The 22,702-nt window shown below is 43.8% G+C and overlaps 2 protein-coding genes across 2 annotated transcripts in view; both read right to left on the minus strand.

Moving 5' to 3' along the window:
• Window positions 1–22,702, minus strand: part of NPAS2 (neuronal PAS domain protein 2) — a 204,606-nt gene that overhangs the window by 41,267 nt on the left and 140,637 nt on the right. The window contains exons 8-11 of the mRNA XM_073352007.1: window positions 8,431–8,549; window positions 5,824–5,906; window positions 4,266–4,372; window positions 2,510–2,657 (exon numbers count right to left, since the gene is read on the minus strand). Of these exons, the coding sequence (XP_073208108.1) occupies window positions 2,510–2,657; window positions 4,266–4,372; window positions 5,824–5,906; window positions 8,431–8,549 (457 nt within the window). The remainder of the gene's footprint in view (window positions 1–2,509; window positions 2,658–4,265; window positions 4,373–5,823; window positions 5,907–8,430; window positions 8,550–22,702) is intronic.
• Window positions 73–2,494, minus strand: LOC140907210 (uncharacterized). Its single transcript, XM_073332617.1, has 2 exons — window positions 1,177–2,494; window positions 73–662 (listed from the first exon to the last, which is right to left on the minus strand). The coding sequence occupies exons 1-2, from the start codon at window positions 1,625–1,627 to the stop codon at window positions 73–75; spliced, it is 1,041 nt and encodes a 346-aa protein (XP_073188718.1). The 5' UTR covers window positions 1,628–2,494.

Consider the following 22,702-nt stretch of genomic DNA (forward strand, 5'->3'; position numbering starts at 1 on the left):
TGACAGTTGTGTTTGTTTCTCTTGAAGTTACCAGCCCCCTATATATATGAAAGGAAATAAAGTCACAATTGTTTAAAAAATGTTCTTTATTATTTGTTGCACAACACATTGAGAGAAATCAGAAGGTAGCCCGGGGGAGGGGGGTGGAGGAGGACATAAAGACAAGTCCAGAAAACAAATCAAAATTTCAGATATTCCAGCTTTCTGCTGCTTGTGCAATCCTATGAGGTTGATTGTGTGGGTCCCCGTAGCTTCTCTCCCCCTCCTCCCCGCCCCGGTTCTTGGGCGTCTGGGTGAGGAGGCTATGGAACTTGGAGATGAGGGAGGGCAGTTATACAGGGGCTGCAGTGGCAGCCTGTGGTCTTGCTGCCTTTCCTGCATTAGAGCCACCATACAACAGAGCATGTCAGTTTGCTCCCCCATTAGCTTGACCATAGCATCCTGCCTGCTCTCATCGCGTGCGTCCCTCCTCTCTTCGTGTTCATTTAACACTTTACAGGACTCTGCAATTGTTTGCCTCCATGCATTCAGCTGGTCCCTATCAGTGCAGGAGGACTGCATGAGCTCGGCAAACATGTCGTCCCGAGTTTGTTTTTTCCGCCTTCTAATCTGGACCAGCCTCTGGGACGGAGCAGATAGGGGCCGCGTTGAAACATTTGCACCTGCGGGAGGAGGAAAAGGGAGGGTAGTATTTTAAAAGATACATTTTAGAGAACAAAGGGGACACTTTCTCAGTGAAACAAGCAATATATAGTACACAGCACATGTTCTTTCTGTACAAGGTCGCATTTTGCCTCTAATACTGAAGTGCCTGCCACTTTGGTGTGAGTAAGCCATCACAAGCAGCCGGGCAACAGAATTCAGCTTTCAGGCAGCTATGGTAAGCCCTAGGGGAACGCAGGGTTCTGCTTCTTCCACATTCATTTCAATGCTTTCAAAGTGCCAGGCCCCCTTTCCCATAGCAAGCAATGCCTGGTGGGTTTGCCATATAAAAGGAGGGCCTGCAGGCTCTCTGGGATGATTGCTTCACACAACATCCCCCCCACCCCCCGCACACACACACCGTGTGGCTCCGATGAGGCTCTAAGCAGGGATGAGCCCTTTAAACTAAACACGAACAGCCCAGCGCGGCTGGGTTTCCCCCCACCGCATGGCTCTGATCAGGCTCTCACTCACCAGAAGTGCCTTCCCCAGGGTCATGGTCCGGGAGCCAGCATTGGGAGTGGGGGGAGGCTATTGGGTCCAGTGTTAAGAATAGTTCCTGGCTAGGGGAGAAAATGGATTCCCCACTTGCCGCATATTCACTGTCCTCCTCCTCCTCTTCATCCTCCAATAACTCATCCTCCTCGCTCCATGCAACTCCCCCCTTGCAGGTGTCCATGGACAGTGGTGGGGTAGTGGTGGCGTCACCCCTCATAACTGCATGCAGCTCACAGTAGAAACGGCATGTTTGGGGCTGTGACCCAGAGTGCCTGTTTGCCTCCCTGGCTTTTTGGTACGTTTGCTTGAGCTCCTTGATTTTTGTACGACACTGCTCTGTGTCCCTGGAGTTGCCTCTTTCCATCATGGCTCTGAAGACTTTAGCGTACGTATTTGCGTTTCTTTTTTTGGAACGTAGTTGTGCCATAACAGATTCATCTCCCCAACATGCAATGAGATCCAGTACCTCCTGTTCAGACCATGCTGGAGCTCTTCTGCGAATCAGGGACTGCGTGGTCTCATGTGATGGTGGACTGTGCTGATGGTGACCAAACAGGAAATGAAATTCAAAAGTTTCCGGGTCTTTTACTGCCTACCTGGCTAGTGCATCAGAGTTGAGAGTGTTGTCCAGAGCGGTCACAAGGGAGCATTCTGGGATAGCTCCTGGAGGCCAATAAACGTCCAATTGCGTCCACAGTACCTGTAACCTGGAACTGCGATCTTGATTTTAGCGCGACTCCACTTGCCGAGGTGCAGTACAGAAATTGGATTAAAGATCCCTTTAAATCGAAAAAACCGCTTTGGTCGTGTGGACGGAATCAGTTTTATTTCGAATTAACTCGGCTAATTCTGAAATAACTGCGTACTGTAGACAAGGCCTAAGTTGTCTCGGTGCCACTAGATGGGACAGAACAGCACACCCAGGAGGTGTATGGGTTACACCTACAAGAGGGAATTCTCCAGTGATTAGATGTAATGTGATACTTCACGGCCCCTTTCTATCATAGGATTGGCACAAAGGGGGCCAAATGCAACCAATAAGCTGGCCCCTGATTTTAAGAGTCTGATGGCTGACAAATGAATTTTGTACTCATATGGTACATGGAGCATGAAGACAGACTTAACCTGATCATATTTGTTTAATGAAGCTTATTTTCTCTACAGAATTCAGACTTCATTTTTGTTATGTGAAAGACTCTTAAGGAGACTTTATGAAATCATTAAAATGTCCATATGTTCTTGTGCTTTTAGGTCCATAGACTCTGACTTGATTACAATGGTGACAAATATAACTAAGTCTTTTCCCTACCTTACTACGGTGTGTGTGCATACAATGAACTCTGGCTTGGAGTTCCACTGATGGTAGGTGATATAGTAATGGGTCTGCAGCCAGATCCACTGCTGTCCTTTGGTCAGAAACCGGTAACAACAAGACTTTCCCTTGCCAAACTGCATCACTGTTAGTAGAAAACGGAGACTGCATGTAACAAATTTTAAAATGTGAAAAATAACTTTTAAAAAGTTTTGTAAGAAATCTCTCTGAGATTTATGGTAAAAGCACATATCATGTATGTCACCAGGCATCCCTTTCTGAAATTTTAAATATACAAAGTATGCTTATAAATAGCACAGATATGATGAATGCTAACTATGGCCATGTATTAATAACTACAATTTATATGTAACTCTTTCTGTGTTCTAAGTGCAGGTCACAAATTAGCCAAATAAGCATCTGGCATTGATTTCTAAGACTATATAACTGTATGTGAAAGGTCTGAGTTTCATAGCAGGGAAATAGAGCATGTGAATGCCTTAGAAGGTGGACTAAATCCTGTGCAGACTTACCCTATGCACATCCACTGGCTTATATGACATAGTTTAAATCAGTGCAAAATTTGGCCTTAAGTCTACACACTGAGATAACATGAGACATAGATGAAAATCATTTGAAACTGAATGGAATTCCCCAGCCAGTAAAGATTTCAGAGATGACCTGACTGAGGCCTGGCCTACACTAAAGAGTTAGGTCGATGCAAAGCAGCTAGTTACGTCAACCTATCTCTGTAAGTGTCTACCCTAAAATGTAGCTCCCACAATGTAACTAGCCCACGACACCAACTTAATAACTCCACCTCCATGAGAGGCGTAGTGCTTAGGTCAATGTAGCTAGGTTGATGAAATGTCAGTGTAGACACTGCGTTCATTACATCGATTGTTGCTGGCTTTCAGAAGCCGTATCACAATGTCCCACACTGGTAGTTAAATCAGTGCAGGTGCTCCTGGTGAGGGCACACACAGCCGACGCAAGGAGCGTAGTATGGATACGCAAAAGCAATTTAATTACTGTGGTGATTGTATGTTGATGTAACTTAGGTCAACTTAATTTTGTAGTTTACACTTGCCCTGAATGTTTTAAACCTTCCTGGGCCAAATTCACCCCTGCTTTAGTTTTATTAACATCAAGGGTCTCCCACTTCAATGCATTTAGCCTTATATTTTAATGTCAATATCCCAAAACTAATTTTGACTGCAGGCGTTCACACCATAGCAGGGTAATAAGACTGAGAATTACCATCAATGCTATAAGCAATATTTGAATAAGATTGCTTGATTTTTATATTTCTTCACTTAGCAAATGGTGTTTTTTAAAAATCCTAATAGAGTACATTTAAATAATCCCTGATTTTAAATATATATTGAACAACACCAGGGATAACCATCTGCAGAAGGTTTACAAAGCTGTGACCTTCTCCAAGACTGTGTGAGTTTACTAGAATAACAGAATGTAGCTCAAATCCTGATTGCATCACTCATGCAATGAGTCCGCCTGACTGCTTGTCATTGGCACTACTTGTGTGAATAACAAAAGCAGGATTTGGCCTTCTAAGTGCTAAAGAACACTCAATCTGAAACAAGTCCACTAAAGTCAGTTCATAGGTTTATAGCAGTGTGCCAGAGGTAAGAACCTGGGCCACCAAGTTTACACCTATCTTAACGGAAGCTGCATTTTACTGAGAACAAGCATGCCAATTAATTCATGTGAGCTTACACTATGCAATACTTACAGTGTTCATGGCACCTTGCTAAGAGTTCTAGGTCATCAATGTGGTAATAATCATAGCCAGAAGTTCCCAGCACTTCAAAAGGCAAGTATCCTATAATAGGCGGTGCTCTGCATATGGGCACAGTACAAATTATTTAATCAAAACAATGAAACACACAGCAACTCTTTCTATGTTAAATAGGAAATTCAGAGTGTCAGTTGGGCCAAATTCTGCTCTCACTTACACATACGTAACTCCCACTGAAATAAATGGGCCAAATCCTGACTTCTCTGCTCTTTGGGCAGGGAGCTCAGCTGTAGTTCAGCTTCCCGACTGGGTTCCACACCTGCAGAGTGGCACGGGCATCCTGAGATGGGAGGTCCCACTGGAGAGCAACCATGACACTGCTCTATAGCAATTCCTTTCCCCTCAAGGCACTGCCTGGTGACTTCAGCCCCCATCCAACTGCCTTATATGGCAGTGGTGTCACCAAGGAATGGTGACAGGAGTAACATGGTCTCACCCTGATGTTCCTGTTGCGGGAAGGCAGAGTCTCCTTGATTGAGTTACACCCAGAGATAGCAAAAGAGCTGAGCAACATCTCTCCCCACCCAACACCAGAGCTAGCTAGCAGCTCTTGAACAAAGTTGCCAGCCAGCCAGAGAGGTCATAGACTTGTAAGACAGAGATCTCCCTTGCAGGAAAAAGGTAACTGGGAACTGAGCGCCCCAGGAACGCCCAATATCCTCTCAAGAACTTGCTTCGAGGAGCATTCCCCCCGTCTCCCCCCGGCCCATTCTCAGGCCTTTCCCTGTTTCTCCCCTGGGGCAAGTGACTTCACTAGAACCACAACTGTTCTAGGCAACAGCAGCCTCTATGGCTCCTGCATAGCAAAGAGTACCACTGAGACTGGAGGAATAGACAGGGAGATAACTTGAATAAGCTTCTTTTCATTGTGGGCCTCTGCAGGGCCTGAACATGGAGTGTCTGAGCAGCCAATTCACACCTCTAACCTTGCCAGCCCGACTGCCCCAAGACTGGTCAAACCAGCACAGAGCTGCCCTCCATGATCCTCAGCAACTGGCCCAATTGGAGTTGCACACATGGCTGAATTTGGAAAGAAATATTTTCATGGCACATTTTTCTAAAATGCACAGGTTACACACAAAAAAAATCTATCCTCCTGACTGTTCTGGATTTATTACCTCTGATTTCTGGATTAGCCAATTAGCCGTATAATAATTAGAAATTGTTGTGGTTAGAGCTCATAGCCTACTGACATTTTAATACAGGTAAGGATTGGCTAATCAAAATACTTTCAGGAAATTTTTTTTTTTAAACACACAGTATTTGTGTAAAAAAGATTGATGAAAAAATAAATGCAGACAAAATCATCCAGCTCCAGAATCAGTGAAATCAAACATCAGCTTGTGTAGCAATTTTAGTCATAATAGTGCTGATAACCAGGCTCTTCAAACTATTTTGATGTGAAGCATAATATTATTTGACAGAATCTGGCTAATGAAAATAGCAGTAAACAGGTACAAACAAAACCAAGTATGTTTTTCTGCTCACAAACCTGTGATCCAGAAATAAAAATTTCCATTCCAGACTATGTCTTGAAGTGAATTCCTCTAAAGGTTCTTCAACTATGCACATTTCCTGCATTGGGAAGAAGATCTTTGTTAACTTTATCTCTCGGCTTCATCTGCTTCTTGTTAAATAGGAAAACACAGCAGGTATGAGGAATATAATCAAATAGAAAGTACAGATGTCAACTGGTAATGTTGAATAGAAATCTAATGTTAATACAAACTGATACTAACATTATCGCATAGAGTAAGAAAAGAATACTCTACAATACATGCCAAGTTAATAATCATTGTTATTTCTTACAGTATATAGGATGTTATGTTTTTAAAATACTCTACAGATCTCAAGAGCACAACTGTTGCACGGTAAGAGCCCACAGTAGAGGACAGTGCACAACCCAGGCAGGAACTCAGAAGGCATGTCTGCACTGCAATTAGAGACCCGCAGCTGGCCCATGCCAGCTGACTTGGGCTAAGGGGCTTAGCCTGAAGGGCTGTTTAATAGTAGTGTAGACATTCAGGCTCGGGCTGCAGCCCAAGCTCTGGAACCCTCCCACCTTGCATCCGAACATCTACACTGCAATTAAACAGCCCCGTAGCCCGATCCCCATGAGACCGAGTCAGTTGGCATGGGCCAGCCACAGGTGCCTAACTGCAGTGCAGACACACCCTAAGAAGCATTGTGCTTTTAGCAGGTACTTTGGCTCCAGGAGCCCTTAGCTGCTGTTGCACCCTTGAATATGTGCTCTCTCCTCCTGCAGACGTTCAATACCACTGGCCCATGTGATGGCATGCGATTATGGCCCCACCTATGAAGGAACAGCACACCTCTGTGGCTCAATCCGAGGTACGCAGGTGGCCTCCTATATTACCACTGTATCTGAGCACTGTGCAATCCTTTAATACATTCATCCTCACAGCATCCCTGTGGGATAGGGAAGTACTATTATGCCCATTTTTCAGCTAAGGAGCTGAAGGAAAAGAGAGAGTATATGACTTGTGCAAGGTGACACGGGAAATCTGTGGCAGAACAGAGAACTGCATCTGGGTATCCTAAGTCCCACACCCACATGCTAACCACTGGACCATGCTACCTTGGGTGTCCTGAGTGCAAGGACTGAAACTCTCCCCAGCCTTTGTACAGGGGCATAAAGAGGTAGGTTCCTTTCACCTTGTACTCATGTCCCACTCCTACATGCATTCATGCCAGAGTCAGGAACAACCTGGCCCTAATTCATTAAGCCTCTCAACCCCCATAGGAGCAAGTGATAATAATAATTAGTAAACATATTATGCTAGGTAGGATTGGGGCCTCTTTGTGAAAAAATAAAATCCATGACGCAGAGGGATGATGGCAATAATAATAATAATAATAATAATAATAGAGGGTTGCACACTTTGTTGCATCTCCAGGCAGACCTCCCTGAATGCACTAGGGCCTCCTTGCATTCTTCCATTCAACCCCACAAGTTCCCTGTGTCCACCCTCCCATCTCCTTCCTTGCAATCCACACACCCCATGCCAGGGTGGGGGATGTCTCCCATGTCTGTGTGCTCCCATTCTCCGCCTTTGTGCCCACTCCCACTGATCAGATGTGGCATTTAAACGTTATCATGTTACAGACAAACAGAGAGAGAGAGTGTGCCAGGCATCGCTTTGCCAGGCATCGCTTTGTTCAGAAAATCAGAAAGGTAAGTATTGTAGAGTGGGAAATTGAGAAACAAAGGTTAAATGACTTGTCCCTGGTCCTAGCAAGTAAATTAAGGAGCAAAGATTTGTATTCGGCAGTTCCTGGCTCCCAGAGCCGTGTCCAGGTCACTTACAACACACAGCCGCCTATTGTCATAGGCAGTTTATGTTAATGCAACATTAATGCTGAGTTTTAACTAAACAAAGGAAAGGAAATTCAGAGTACTATTAGTAGGAATACTACTATTGAGGTTTATGAGAAGTATTCTTGCTTTTCCAGAGGCGACTGTACAATCAGGGCTGTGAATCTGTCAAGAATACCTTTAAAAATCCCTGTGCAGTATTGGAGTGAGGCTGAGCGACCAATGCTGTCAAAGGGGATTTGTCTCAATTAGATTTCTTAACCTCAGAGGATAGGACAGCCAACGCAGTGGCTTACATTTGCCAACGAAATTACAGCAGGGGCAGGTGCTGGGCTGAATGCACTGTCCCGCAAAACTGAATTCCCTAGTGTCATGATGGGAGAAGAGTGGGAAGGGTCATTTTAATGCACCTATCTAGCCAACTGAGGGCATGGTTTCAGCATCTCTACTCACTCCATCCCAGTGTTGGGAAAATACAGCTAAGGAATGCTACACTAGGCATCCTAGCACCCAAGTGATATCCCCTGATTGCATTTCCCAGTATAAAGAAACAGATATATCACCATTTCCAACACCATTTCCATCAACCCTGCAACAGATCAATAACCCTACTCGTTGTATACATATTGGATTTTGATTCATGATTGTGAAGTCTCTGTATTCTGACCAACTCTGTTAGTAAAATTTGGAATTTTGCATGTACAGCGATTGAAAGAATATATAGTACCTCTAAGACTAATGTACTCCATTACATGCACTTACCTTTATAAACTGAGGTGTTGCCAGTCGAACAGTAGCAACAAAACAGACGTGTTTTCCTAGTGATGTTCCATAAGCCTGTGGAACAGCACCACCAAAGCAGTTACAAGCGGAATTAGGCACTGGGAAGGGAAAAAGCAAAATTAGCAGATTTGCCCTGACTGAATATTTTACAGATTTGAAAAGCACTAATAACAAATCTTACTCAGAAGAGTGTCTCAAAACCTTTTAAAGCTTATATGCATATATTTGAATCGAAATCAGTCATGTTAGGCAAGAAGACATGAGAGCTTAACGCAAAGTAAGAAGTATGTTTATAAAAGGTAGGGACAAACCTTCTAGTGGTATATACAACAGCTTTCTGGAAAGAAACCCTACACATCCAGTTGCTCCTTTTCACCATTCACAAAAACAATGTATATTTCAGCGATCTTATTGCATTACTTGTAGGCAGCAGATGAAAGAAGTGTTGTTAGAGGTTGAAGGGTGTTATTCAAGTCACTGGTGGCAAAACATTTAAACCAATATCACTGAGGCTTTCATGGAGTTAGCAGGCATATTTCTTCAGATATTAAAATGTATAACCCCAATTGCAGCCCCCTCATCCATCCTAACCCTCTCTTTCATCCCTGCCCATCCTCCCCAATCCCTCCCTGCATCTGTGGGGATTCTTCAGCCCCCTCAATCCCCAACTCCTCCCCAGTCCTCCCACACTCTCTCCCTCAGCCATAGGTCCCCCAGCATCCCATTCAGTCCATTCCAAACTGCCCCCATCCCTGGGCCCTCTCCAGCCCACCTCCCACCCCCAGTTCACCCTAACCCTCCCCCTTAGCCATAGGCCCCCCCAACATCCCCTTCAATCCATTCCAGCCAGCCTCCCCAGCCCTGGGCCCTCCTCAGCTGCACCATCTACCATAACCCCCTTGTCCTTACCAAACCCCCCACCCCCTCCCTGGATCCGTGGGGACCCTCAGCCCCCACTTCATCCTCAATCTCTCCCAAGTCTACCCACACTCTCTCCCTGAGCCCAAGGGCCCCAGCGTTCCCTTCAATCCATCCCAACCTGCCCCCCATCCCTGGGCCCTCTCCAGCCTCCCTGTTCACCCTAATCCTCTCCTTTATCCTTACCAATCCTCCCCAGTCCCTTCCTCCCAATAGCACTGAGGTTTGAAAATTATAATTATTTTAAGCAAAAGAAAAGCAGAATCTAGCAGGCTTTAGTATATAGTGCTAGTCTTCAAAGTTGGGCATCTTTTGAGAGTTCCTGCCCCATTCTCTCTTGGCACAGTAGACTAGGAGAGGGGCTGAAGAGGAAGGGTTTTAGCCACAATTTTTTATGATGGACTGATAACTGTGTCTTTCATGATTCCACAGGTCTCGTGTCATGTTCAGGGTTTACTGGTACCTGCATGCCCCTCAGGCCCTCATTTTCAGCAATGGTTTGCAAAGTTGTCATCTTGCCTCTAGCTTGCCTGTGATCCCAATGTACGTTAGTGTCACAGAGGATGAACTCCTCCTCTTCAGAGCACTTGTAGTAAAGAAAATTACACCCCAACTTATGCTGCTTGGAGATCACAGTCCTGCTACCTCTGAAGTCAATGCACCAGACTTCAAGTGAGTACTGGAACAGTCCTGGGAGAACCTGCATGGTGAGGAGCTATTTCCTGACTCCTGCACTCTCCAGCTGACCACAGCCCTTGACAAAGAGAGTTCAACCTGCGTAGCAATTGCAGGTGGGGGGATGCTACCACAGAGCTTTCTCTCCTCTATCTGTGGCCCTGGACCCTATTTTCTCAAGTTTCTCACAATCTGGCTGTAGCAAGGAGGCATGGCCTCCCTTGGAGATTGACAGGGAGGGATGGCCACACACACACCTGATGGGCAGAAGCAGAAAGGCCATGCTCGCCCCGCTAGAAGAAGTGGGGCGGAACAGAAACAGGAAGTACAAAAGGCAGGCCCTGCAGCTCCGCTGGGCTGGAGCCACTGAGGGAGATAGATGCTTCCAACCTGCTGCTAGAGCAGGAGCCTGCGGAAGACCTCTGCTGTCCCGAGGACTCACCAGAGCTGCCAGACATGCCTGATGCTGAGGAGCTGCTTGAACTGCCACTGGTGGTGTATCCTGGGGAGACAGAGGGTTCTCCCAGGATCCAGGTACACCCTGAGGGGATAGTAGAAAGTAACCTAGCGACAACTTACTCTAGTCCAGCTGTGTTGCTGCCTGAATCCAGGTCACTGTGTTGTGGGTGGATTCCCTGTTGACCCAGTGGTGGAATAATCTGCCACTCCTAGGACCCTGGGCTAGTTCCTGGTGGAGTTGGGTGGGTCTGGGTCCCCCCATGCCCCTGCCACCTCACCCCTGGGACAGCAGCCTCCCCACCTTAGGCCAATGTTAGTCTATGGTCTGCCAGAGCTAGGACACTAGACCCTGTATTGCCCTGCCTTGCCTGAGGGCTGAAGCCTTAGACTTCTGATGCCTGGCCCTGCTGAAGGGCCTGGCTCCTGGACTATATACTACTCTGTCCTGCCTGAGGGGCCCTTATACTGTTTGGGTTCGTTGCCCTGCTTGAGGGCTTGAGCCCTGATGACCGTTAACTGCTAGGCCCAGGCCAGAGGGCCTGAGCTCTAGAGACATCTAATTTCTCCCCTTTTACAGATTACCATTCTAAATGTGTGATGGTGAGGAGATGTGGCCTTCCTCTGCGATTGACAGGGAGAGACGGCCATGCATTCCTACACTGGCTCCTTTCTGTACCACACAACAGAGGCAAACATGCCCTTTGATGTATTGTTTCTTGACTTTAGCAAAGCTTTTGACACGGTGTCCCACAGTATTCTTGTCAGCAAGTTAAGGAAGTATGGGCTGGATGAATGCACCATAAGGTGGGTAGAAAGCTGGCTAGATTGTCGGGCTCAACGGGTAGTGATCAATGGCTCCATGTCTAGTTGGCAGCCGGTATCAAGTGGAGTGCCCCAAGGGTCGGTCCTGGGGCCGGTTTTGTTCAATATCTTCATAAATGATCTGGAGGATGGTGTGGATTGCACTCTCAGCAAATTTGCGGATGATACTAAACTGGGAGGAGTGGTAGATACGCTGGAGGGGAGGGATAGGATACAGAAGGACCTAGACAAATTGGAGGATTGGGCCAAAAGAAATCTGATGAGGTTCAATAAGGATAAGTGCAGAGTCCTGCACTTAGGATGGAAGAATCCAATGCACAGCTACAGACTAGGGACCGAATGGCTAGGCAGCAGTTCTGCGGAAAAGGACCTAAGGGTGACAGTGGACGAGAAGCTGGATATGAGTCAGCAGTGTGCCCTTGTTGCCAAGAAGGCCAATGGCATTTTGGGATGTATAAGTAGGGGCATAGCGAGCAGATCGAGGGACGTGATCGTTCCCCTCTATTCGACATTGGTGAGGCCTCATCTGGAGTACTGTGTCCAGTTTTGGGCCCCAGAGTCCAGCGAAGGGCAACAAAAATGATTAGGGGTCTAGAACACATGACTTATGAGGAGAGGCTGAGGGAGCTGGGATTGTTTAGCCTGCAGAAGAGAAGAACGAGGGGGGATTTGATAGCTGCTTTCAACTACCTGAAAGGGGGTTCCAAAGAGGATGGCTCTAGACTGTTCTCAATGGTAGCAGATGACAGAACGAGGAGTAATGGTCTCAAGTTGCAGTGGGGGAGGTTTAGATTGGATATTAGGAAAAACTTTTTCACTAAGAGGGTGGTGAAACACTGGAATGCGTTACCTAGGGAGTTGGTAGAATCTCCTTCCTTAGAGGTTTTTAAGGTCAGGCTTGACAAAGCCCTGGCTGGGATGATTTAACTGGGAATTGGTCCTGCTTCGAGCAGGGGGTTGGACTAGATGACCTTCAGGGGTCCCTTCCAACCCTGATATTGTATGATTCTATGATTCTATGAAAGGCTGCCTTTCAGCCAATTTGTATATTAGTATATATGGGTAGTTCGCTAGCAGTTTTTATGTTGGGTATCTGCTGTACTGGCTTTTTTTAATGGACTTCTCTTCACTGGCTTATGTATTAAGCCAATTTATTACACCTGCTTTTTGAACCCAATGCAAGCTATTGTCAAGTCACAATATCCCAATACATAGCTGATAACAAGAATAACAGTGAGAAACAGAAAAATAAGTAGTCTGTAGAGAATTCATATGTGTGATTAATCAGTTCAGACCATTGTGGATCCATTTATGTACTGAGCCAAAAAGTACAAAGGAGAAGAAAAATTCCACATTTAAAAAAGTGGTACAGCTGTCAACATCTGTATAATTAAAAAAAAAATCTCTAGACATGAAACATCCTCTACCTGAGCCTTAAGGGCATAATTGACTGGATTTATTAACATAAAAATTAAGGGAAATATTCTCCTTACATAAGCAAGGCATGTATGTATTTGCTGGTCCTCTTAGGACTTCCTAAGAATTTGTATTCCAATTCTGCTGCTGCATTTGTATGCATATAGGAGGGCTTCTGTGGGACTTAATAAAAGAGGTGGAGGGAAATGGAAAAGGAGTATGAACTGCAGGAAAATAGGAGGAACCTGCATAAGCAGCAATTTGCATTGCTCTACATGGGCTTTATCATGCCACTGAGTATTTTGCAGCACTCTGTGAATCTCAGAAGGGAGTTCTGTTTAAAAATCAATGGCATGATACACACCCATATTAAGGGCACTGTAAAAAGTTACTTCCAGGCATACTTCTCAATACCATGAGCAGTCACATGTGAAGTCAACAGGACCATTCCTAGTAGTAACCCTTAATTCTAATAGTTAAATGTATGCAGGATGGATCCTAAGAGGCCAAAAGGGCCTAAGCAAAGTCTCCTAAACGCAGGTGCGATAAATTAAAAAACTGGTAAGTAAGCCTATTAACTTGTGGGAAGCACCTGCTCATTGGGGAACACAGAACAGCAAACCTGTTGGGCTGAGGAATTTTCACTGGAGCATTTTAGGTTATTTGGTATGAACAAGCTTACATCAGAGAGACTTCTGTGCTTGCACAAAAAGGCAAAACACAGTCCTAAATTTTGCATTTACAAAATATAAGACTGCATTATATTCCCAAAAGGAAAATGTAATCCAGAAAGGATAAGAATTGCTACAGTAAACTTATCTGTCAAATTTGGGATTTTGCAATTGAAAGAGCAGAGCTGCTGTTGATGGAGTTTAAAAATCAGGAGCAGGAATAGAAGTTACTTTTTTTTTTTTTTTTTTTTAAATACAAGCCCTAAAATCCATGGATAAAAATATTTCTACCTTTGGGGACAGAGATCACTGCATGTGAAATGAATGGAATATATTTATGAAACAAAAAGGCTCCATTGTCTAGCTGAGAATGACACAGCATCCAACTGGTCTACCCACACTTTTTATTTTAATTTAGAATTTTTCGACCATTTGTTTCTTATACAACTGTAACCCTCTAGTTTATGCTGTTTACATTTTGAGCGTGTGTGATTTATTGTTTATTGCTTATCTTAACACAGATGATAAACATAACAGAAACAGCAAAGAGAAGAAAGGAATCTAACCTGGAGTAGAGAGTCAATTATTGGGATTTTACAACAAGATAACGGCCAAACATCTTCATTATTAAAGGCAAAAAGTAATATAACAAAGACAATCTTTGACTGGTTAAAGACATTTGTAACCATGGTCATGTTGTTGTTCAGCCCCAGTTTGGGATTCCGTGTAAAGTAAAATCATAAACTAATCCACAGAGTTATCCCCTTTCAGAAAAAAATGAGAAATGGAAGAGAAAGAGGAAGAGCGTAGAGAGCGAGAAAATGATCAAGCAAATGCCTGAAAGGTTAATAAAAGAGGGCAGGAGAGGAATGATAGAAGGGGGGGAAGGGAACTGAAGAGGGGATGAGTTGGAAAGATGGGAGGGGACTAGGAAGCACTGTGCACAAAAACAGGGTTATCCATTGGGCAATTTAATTAAGTGATTATTCCAATACTTCCAAAAAAATGAGGCTCATATCCATTTCTACTGCAAAATGTTATTTGTTCCATTGCTGGCAAGCTCACCAAGTGAGGGTACCATTCTTCAATAGTTTGGTACACTTGGAACTTTCATTGTTGTATAATTAGGCACGTCACTACAATCAGAGCTCTCCAACCAAAGTTTTTTTAAGGATTTCCGTTTCCAGAACAGTTTGGTTAGGCCGAGGATGGCATGGTCAGCCTGCAGTTCCATCTTGATAGAGAGAAAGAAATTGGCCCAAATAAATAATTTACCTCTGTCCAAAAAAGATGGATTGCAGGGCAACGTGTGGTGTAAACTAGTGCTGCTGCATTGCAGTGCCAGCATTTGTCACAGGTTGACTGCTCTGGGTCTGAAAAGTATATATACAGTACAGTCCATCCTCCAAATCATTTTCTGATGGATTAATCTTAACTCCAAGGGAGCAGTGATGTATATTGGAACAAATCTGAGTCCATTGAATATTGGTAAGGGAGATTGAAAGTTCTTGTTCCTATTTCCTTCTAACATTGTCACTACTGATTGCCACTGTGCCTGATGGATAGGAATACACACTGGCCACTGACTTAGGTCGGCAGTAGAACAGTTTCAGAAAGCCCCAAGACTAAGGGCAGTGTTGTAAGGGCATCTGACCCAAATTGGAGTTGCAGAGCATGTCTAAGTTACAGGTATTGCCATTTCTTCTTTGGGCCCAGTTGGAATTTCTCCCTAAGGCGAGGAAAGGGCATAAAGGAATCATATTCAATTATGTTGTTTCTGCTCACGATCCTTTTTTAAATCCAGTTAAGCCACAGAACAGGACTATGGGCAATTCAAATTTTTGAGTTACTCCAAATCGAAGTCTTTGAATGTACTAAGGGATGATACTTAAATTTAAAAGCAACCAGATACCAGGCTTTCCTAGCAGCGAAAATTGTAACTGATTTCTCTTTATGGAAATGGTAGAGATCTGAGTTCAGGACTCATTCTAGTGGTAGTGGGGTTACAGTTCCTTCCCCCTGCACAGCCAGGATGCGGAGCCTGGGAGGGTCATAGAAATGTAGGGCTGGAAGGGACCTCAAGAACTGGATGTCAAGTCCAGTCAGGGCCATCCCTGGGAGGGTGCAGGGTCCGGGGCGGAAGTGATGGATTCATCTCTTCCAGGACCTACTGTGCCGGCCAACTGCACTGGCCTGCAGGGCCCCCCCAAAGCGTGGGGCCCAGAGTGGTCACCCCAATTCACCCTACCCAAGGGACAGCTCTGAGTCCAGTTCTCTGCACTGTGGCAGGACCATGTATGCCTAGACCATCCCTGACAGGTGTTTGTCTAAGCTATTCTTAAAAACCTCCAGTGATGGGGATTCCAAAACCTCCCTGGGAAGCCTATTCTAGTACTTAACTATCCATATAGTTAGCAAGTTTTTCCTAATATCTAACCTAATATCTAACCTTGCTGCCGATTAAGCCCATTATTTCCTTCAGTGGACATGGAGAACAATTGATGACCATCTGTTCTATAAAGCCCTTAACATATTTGAAGACTGTTATCGGGTCTCCCCCAACATCAGGTCCCTTTTCTCAGACTCATGCTGAGGGATCAGCCATTGTGGTATTTAGCTCAAAATTGAGGATATATAATAAAACCTAACGTTGGGCAGACCAAAGGCTCTTGATTGAATAGGTAGATGTATTTTTTTTTCCCGAAAAGATACTCTGGGCGTGTTGCCTACACCTCGCAATATGGTCTTAAAAAGGTTGTTAATTCTGAAAAAATATATTTGGGGGACTATAAACTGGCAAAGAACTAAGAACAAATAGACATCTCGGGAGGACATTAATCTTTAATATATTACCTCTGCCCAAAAGGGATAGAGGGAGGGCTAGCCATCTATGTAAATCCAAAGCTTTCTGTGTGATAAAAGGCTTGAGATTAATTTTCACTATTTCTTTTATGTTCCTAGGAAAGAGGACTCATAAGTACCTGATTTGCACCTTCTGCCAGGAAAAAAATATGATCTAAAAGGGCATAATTATGCACCCTTTGGGAGACAGGGAGAGCTTCCAACTTATGCCAATTAATTTTGTACCCTGCAATCTTCCCAAACAATTCCATAATTTGTAATATGTTAGGGATGATCTGAGGGGTTGGTGATGAATAAAAGCATATCATCTGCATGTAAGATTATTTTTGTCTCCTGGGATCCTGTTTTTATATCCTGTATCCCCTGATGTGCCCTTATTTGTATTGTCAGCAGCCCTAAGGCCAAATCAAAGGCAGGTGGGGGTGGGCAGGGGACAGCTCTGTCTAGTATTATGGTGGAGATTGAACAAAAAGGAGATATAGTTATTGGTTATGACATGGGAGCTAAAACTGGGACTACAAAAGTCTAATCCAGGAAATGAAAGAGGGACCAAATCCAAATTTGTGTAGAATAAGGATCAAATATCTCCAAATTACTCCTACTGAAGGGTTTTTCCACACCCAGTGACACAACTGCCATTGGTTTCAAGGGGTTTTGATAGTACAACAGCACACCGATAAGCTGACCAGTGTTGTCTAACTCATGTCTCTTTTGTATGAAACCCACCTGTATTATGTTCCTTTTTATTTTTTTCTGATTGTCCAACTACGATTTTAGACAATATTTTAATGTCAGAGTTGATTAAGGATAGCTAACACATTCCTGAGCATCTTTTTCAGACTTTAAGGGTGACTGAGATAGGGCTTCATTCACTGAGAGGGACAAGGTTAGTCTCCCAAAAGCTTCTGTATATAATTCGGTCAGTCTGGGAGCCAGGGTGTCTGAACTGGCCATAAAATTCATCTGGAAAGCCATCTAGGCTCAGGGCCATACCTAATTTCATAGCCATAATTTCAGAGGAATGTAATAAGAAATCATGCCAAATTTAGTGTTCTTCTGTTAGTTGGGGGAGTTGCAGATTTTGGGTGTATTCCTCAAAGAACTCATTGACGGGGTGGTCTTCCTCTAAATACAAGCACTGGTAAAATTTGGAGAATTGTTCATTAATACTTTAATGATCAGTGATACTCTGGCCCATCACTAGAGTGAATTTAATTGATTATAGCTTTTAGTGATTTTACTGTAAGTCCAGGTGCTAATAATTACCCAGCTTTATTTCCAGATTCCCAGTACATCTGATTCATTCTAACCAAAGCAAATTCACACTGTGCTGAGGTTATTTTAGTCATTTCATATCTGACATTGGTCACCTCTTAGAGTTTAACCAAAGTGGGTGAATCAGCATAGTTGAGGTCTGCCTCCTTGAGCATTTCCATTAAATTCAGCTCATCTTGTTTGGCTCTTTATGTGGGAGAAGTAGGATACTATCCTACCCCTTAAGTATGCCTTGAAAGTGTTGCTCACTAGACCAAAGGGTGGTTGTTCATCTCAAAGAAAATTATTTTCTTTCCCCACACACTTTTTAAATTGTGTATAAAGTAGTAAAGAGGAGTTTTACCCCCATCTTCTGGTAGTCCCTTGTTTTTCAGGAGGAGACAGCTTGCAATACCACAGGTGCATGATCACAGATCGTAATCAGTTTTATTTCATTGTTAATTACAGAGCTCACAAAACCACTTATTACTAAAAAATAATTGATTGGTTGGATCGGGGGGAAATGAGTAAAAGGTGTAGTCTCTACCTGTAGGATGCTGCAGCCTCCATATGGCCTTTAAACTCAATTCCTGCATCTGGGCAACAATAGTCTTCTTAGCAGAGGATTAGGATTGCCGGGATCAGCTCAATTTATCCAAAAGCAGGGCTAACGCTTCCTTGAAGTTACCCACTAGAATCAAATGTTCTAGGGAGGTGTAATTTAATCTTGAAAATAACTGAGTGTAAAAGGAGGAATCCTCTTTGCTGGCAGCATAGAGTGTATGTAACATTGGAGATATGAACATTAACAATTAGGAGTCTACCCTCCATGTCTTTATAAGTGGACAAGATCTGTGTATTCAGTTTTTAATGAACAGGAATGACACACCCCTGGACCTCACCAATTAATTACTAAACAACCCAGCCTTTTAAAGCTTTTCAGCCTCTGACTCAGTGAGGTGGGTTACCCAGAGGAATGTTAGATCTAAAGTGAGATACAATTTTTCCCCTTTTTTTATAGGGTTACCAATTCCTTTTATGTTCCAAGAAACATATGTAAGTTAGCCACAGGTACTCACAGGGGGAAAGCATCTCATGTTATGCCCCTGGAGACCCAGGGGTAGGGACAGGGAGAGGAATCCAGGGTAAGGCATAGCCAGGGGAACTCATAAGGAGTTTAGATAGAGAAGAGAGGATAGAGTGGTAAGTGAGTAAGAGAAAGTTGAGAGGAGGTAGGAGGACAAGGGTGTGAGAAAACCACACTGAGTCAGAGTGGAAAGAAAGATCAGGAGGTTAGAGAGGAACAGCCCAAATGTACACTTCCCCTCTGCCCCAAGTTGAATGCATAAATATATGAATATTTCCTGCACCTCCCCTAACCTCTGCAAAAGGCTGAGATAAGCAGGTGAAAATGGTGAACATCCCTGAGTACATTTTTAAGTAAGGTTTGTGGGCTGAAAGATATATGCAACTGTGCATTAGAAGTCAAAGACCTGCAGGACAGGTATCTATGTGGAAATATATGGAAAAACATGAGGGGTGGGAAACAAGAAGAAACACCCTCAACACCTCCTATAGCCAAACAGATCCAAAATCACAGTGAATGGCCCTCCACTGGCTGGCTATTTAAAGGCTCATCAGAATTGAAATATTGCCCTCAGCCCTGGGCATATAAGCCAATTTTTACCAGCCACATTTTAAACTGCATAGATTACCTTTATGATGTTCTTAAGGTCACTGTGAGTAAGGCAGCAAGACAACAAAGCCTCCAATGATGGTGATTCCACAACCTTGCTTGGAAGTCTGTTCCAGAGTTTAATTACCCTTCTAGTTAAAAGGTTTTTCCTAATATCTAACCTAAATCTCCCTTGCTGCAGATTAAGCCAATTACTTTTCATCCTACCTTCAGTGCACATGGAGAACAGCTGATCACAGTCCTCTTTGTAACAGCCCTTAACGTATCCAAGGAAGGTGTCAGGTCCACCCCCAAGATTCTTTTCTTAAAACTGAACAGGCCAAGTTTTATTAACCTTCCCTCAGCGGTCAGGTTTTCGGAACCCTTTATCATTTTTGTTGCTCTATTCTGGACTCTCTCCATTTGCCCACATCCTTCCTAAAGTGTGGCACCCAGATGTGGACAGAGAGCCTCACCTGGAGTACTATCAGTGCCACATGGAGCAGGACAATCACCTCCTCTGTCTTACATGAAACGTTCCTGCTAATACATTACAGATTGTTAGTTTTTTGCAACTTCATCACATTGTTGACTCATATTCAATTTGTGATCCACTAGAACCCCCAGATCCTTTTCAGCAGTACTACCATTTAGCCACTTATTCCCCATTTTGTATCTGTGCATTTGATTTTTCCTTCCTAAGTGAAGTACTTTGCACTTGTCTTTATTGAAGTTCTTCCTGTTGAATTCAGACCAATTCTCCAATTTATCAAGGTCATTTTGAATTCTAATCCTGTCCTCCCAGCTTGGTCTCATCTACAAATGTTATAAGCACATTCTCCACTCCATTATCCAAGTCATGAATGAAAATATTGAATTGTATTGGATGTAGGACTGACTAGTGTGGACCCCACTACCTACACTCTCCCAGTTTGACAGTGAACCATTGATAACTACTCTTTGAGTACCATCTTTCAACCAGTTGTGCACCCACCTTATGGTATTTCATGTAGACCACATTTTCATAGATCACTCATCCTATCTTGTAGCTTGTGGATCAGACTTTGTTGCTGCTCTGTGGTGATCCTAACAGAGCCCATATTGTCCTCTGAGGTGGAGATTCCAGTTTCTGCCTCCCCAGTCCTGCAAGATAGCCCCTGCAAACTATCTGGTATAGTACAATGATGGCTTTAATTTCAGAGAGAGCTTCTGATATTTTCTTAAGCAGGATCTGCTCTTCAGATATCTGTTTTAGTATTTTATAGACTTGCTCCAGACCTATTAGGGCCTCATCCTCAGGTGGTGCTATGCTGCTCTTTACAGGGCTGACAAAGAGCCTCTGTTTCTTTGCAATGGTGGCGGAGGGGGAAGGGAAGGGGTTGGGGTGGAAGGATGCGGGGGGGGGGTCCAAAAATGCATCCATCTGCTATTATAATGTAAAGAGCAGGATGAACCACCCAGAGATTAAAAAACATAGCTTTAGTATACTGGATGTTGGCAGATTTTAAGTGGGGAGGGGTGTCAAGCAGGAGCTCCAAGCCTAAGCAGCTATCTTCCCCTGCTGGCTCCCGGAAATCCTAAAGTATAAAAATCCTTTGTCATTGAAGCCTGTTAACATTTAGAGAGCTAATCTGGAGAGACAGTGGACTCACAAGCACTTCCTTACCATGCTTGTCTTCACTGCAGAGTAACTTGAGTTATCACTCGAGTGTTGCCCCTAACTCGAGTCTCATCCACACACACAAACGCTTAACTCAAGCATGTTAGTGTTTTTAACTTGAAGTGGTTGGCCTGTCACAGGAGACAGGCAACAGCTCGTTAGCGCAATTTGTCAGCTGACAACACAATCACTCTGTGCTGCTCAGGCTAATTTGAGAAGAGGTGACTCCACTGTAACTAAATTAACTCTGCAGTGAAGACACTGTCACAGAGATTTCCTCACAGCACATCATCAGGGATCAGGGTTTGGCTCTCTGTGGTCAAAGCCATGGAACCTGCCTCCAAACCTAGTGTTTCTGTGTTACAGTTCTGACTCCCAGCACCCCGTTTCCTCTCTGTCAGCCCACCTCCATTACAGCTATGCTGCCAGGGATCCCCTCTGGCTATGGCTAGCCCCTGAGGCCCTGGGGTAAGCGAATCTGTAGAACAGTGAATATGTGCCTTTAGCTATATTAACTTTTCTGGGTAATTTCCACTGAGCCATAATCATGTCTCTGTCCTGCCTCCCTCCCTTCTTGCTGCATGGACTCCAGACTTCACAAAGTCCCCTCCACTCAATCTGGGCACAGGGGTGAAGACAAGGTGCTAGGAAAGTGTCTTGAGCCTTCCTTCTGAGTGTAGGAGGGATGTTCAACAAGTGGAGGACCCTTACATGGGTGGAGCCATGGGTGTACGATCTGGCTCGTTGAAAAGTGAAAATAATTGTCAAACAATCAGCCTGTTGCATGCAAGGTGTCTGTACTGTATTATATGGAAGGTATGGAAGGGTCTCTGTAGCATCTCCAAGGTAACAAAAAAAAAAAAAAAGCTCATGGCTGAGACTTTCAGAGCTGTCTAGGGGATTTAGCCAGACATGCCACTGAAATTAGTGAGGGTTGTGTGAGTAAAACCTCTAGTTGGCTTCGAAACTCTCAACCTTCAGAATTAGATCACTAAAGTCCATCTTTACTTGCTGCTCTAAGACAAAACATATCTCCTAGGGAGGCAGCATGACCTAGTGTATATGGCACTGGACTGGGAATCAGGAGATGTGTGATTGTACAGTACTTAGCACAATGGGGCTTTCATTTCAGTTGGGGTGTTACACACTATTGTAATATAAATAATTAAAAATAATAAATGCACCTTTGAGGTTAATGAGCAGATTCTTCAGGGAAGGTCACATGAAAGAAAATTAGTGACTTATTAAAAAAAGTTTTGCATAAGAGTATGTGAGGCAACATGGACCTAGTGAAACTTCCAAACTTTAGTGATGGTTAAATGAAAAGGAAACATGGGAAAGATTTGTTAGACTGACTGTTCCTATCATGAATGTGTCTGACATTACATGAATCAGAACTTTACAATTACATATTCTGATCAGATACAGCCTGCATGAAATAAGCTGAATGGAAACTCATATTAATGTAGTAGAAACACGAGGTCAGAGTACATTCAGTGAATATTTCCCAGAAAGAGCCAAAACAAGTTGCTAAAAACTTAGGTCAGAAACGGCATCAAACAACTAAAAAAAATCAGAGACTTTTACTAAAGGAAGAACATCCTGTACCAAGTCCCCATGCGTAAAAACATGTTCACTGCTGTGAAATGCTACAAGGAAAAACATTCTTGCATGCATTCACGAGGAATCATCTTTGCTAATTAAGCTTCATTTTTTCTTCTCCCTTCACAGTGTACTTGGCTAATTGTTTTCCTATTCCTAGCTTCATTATTTTTTCCTTCAAGAACAACTTTCAAAGGCAGATTCTTGGGCCAGTGGAAGAGTACCACAATGCAAGTC

The sequence above is a fragment of the Lepidochelys kempii genome, chromosome 1, assembly GCF_965140265.1.
Source record: "Lepidochelys kempii isolate rLepKem1 chromosome 1, rLepKem1.hap2, whole genome shotgun sequence".
Classification (NCBI taxonomy): domain Eukaryota; kingdom Metazoa; phylum Chordata; order Testudines; family Cheloniidae; genus Lepidochelys; species Lepidochelys kempii.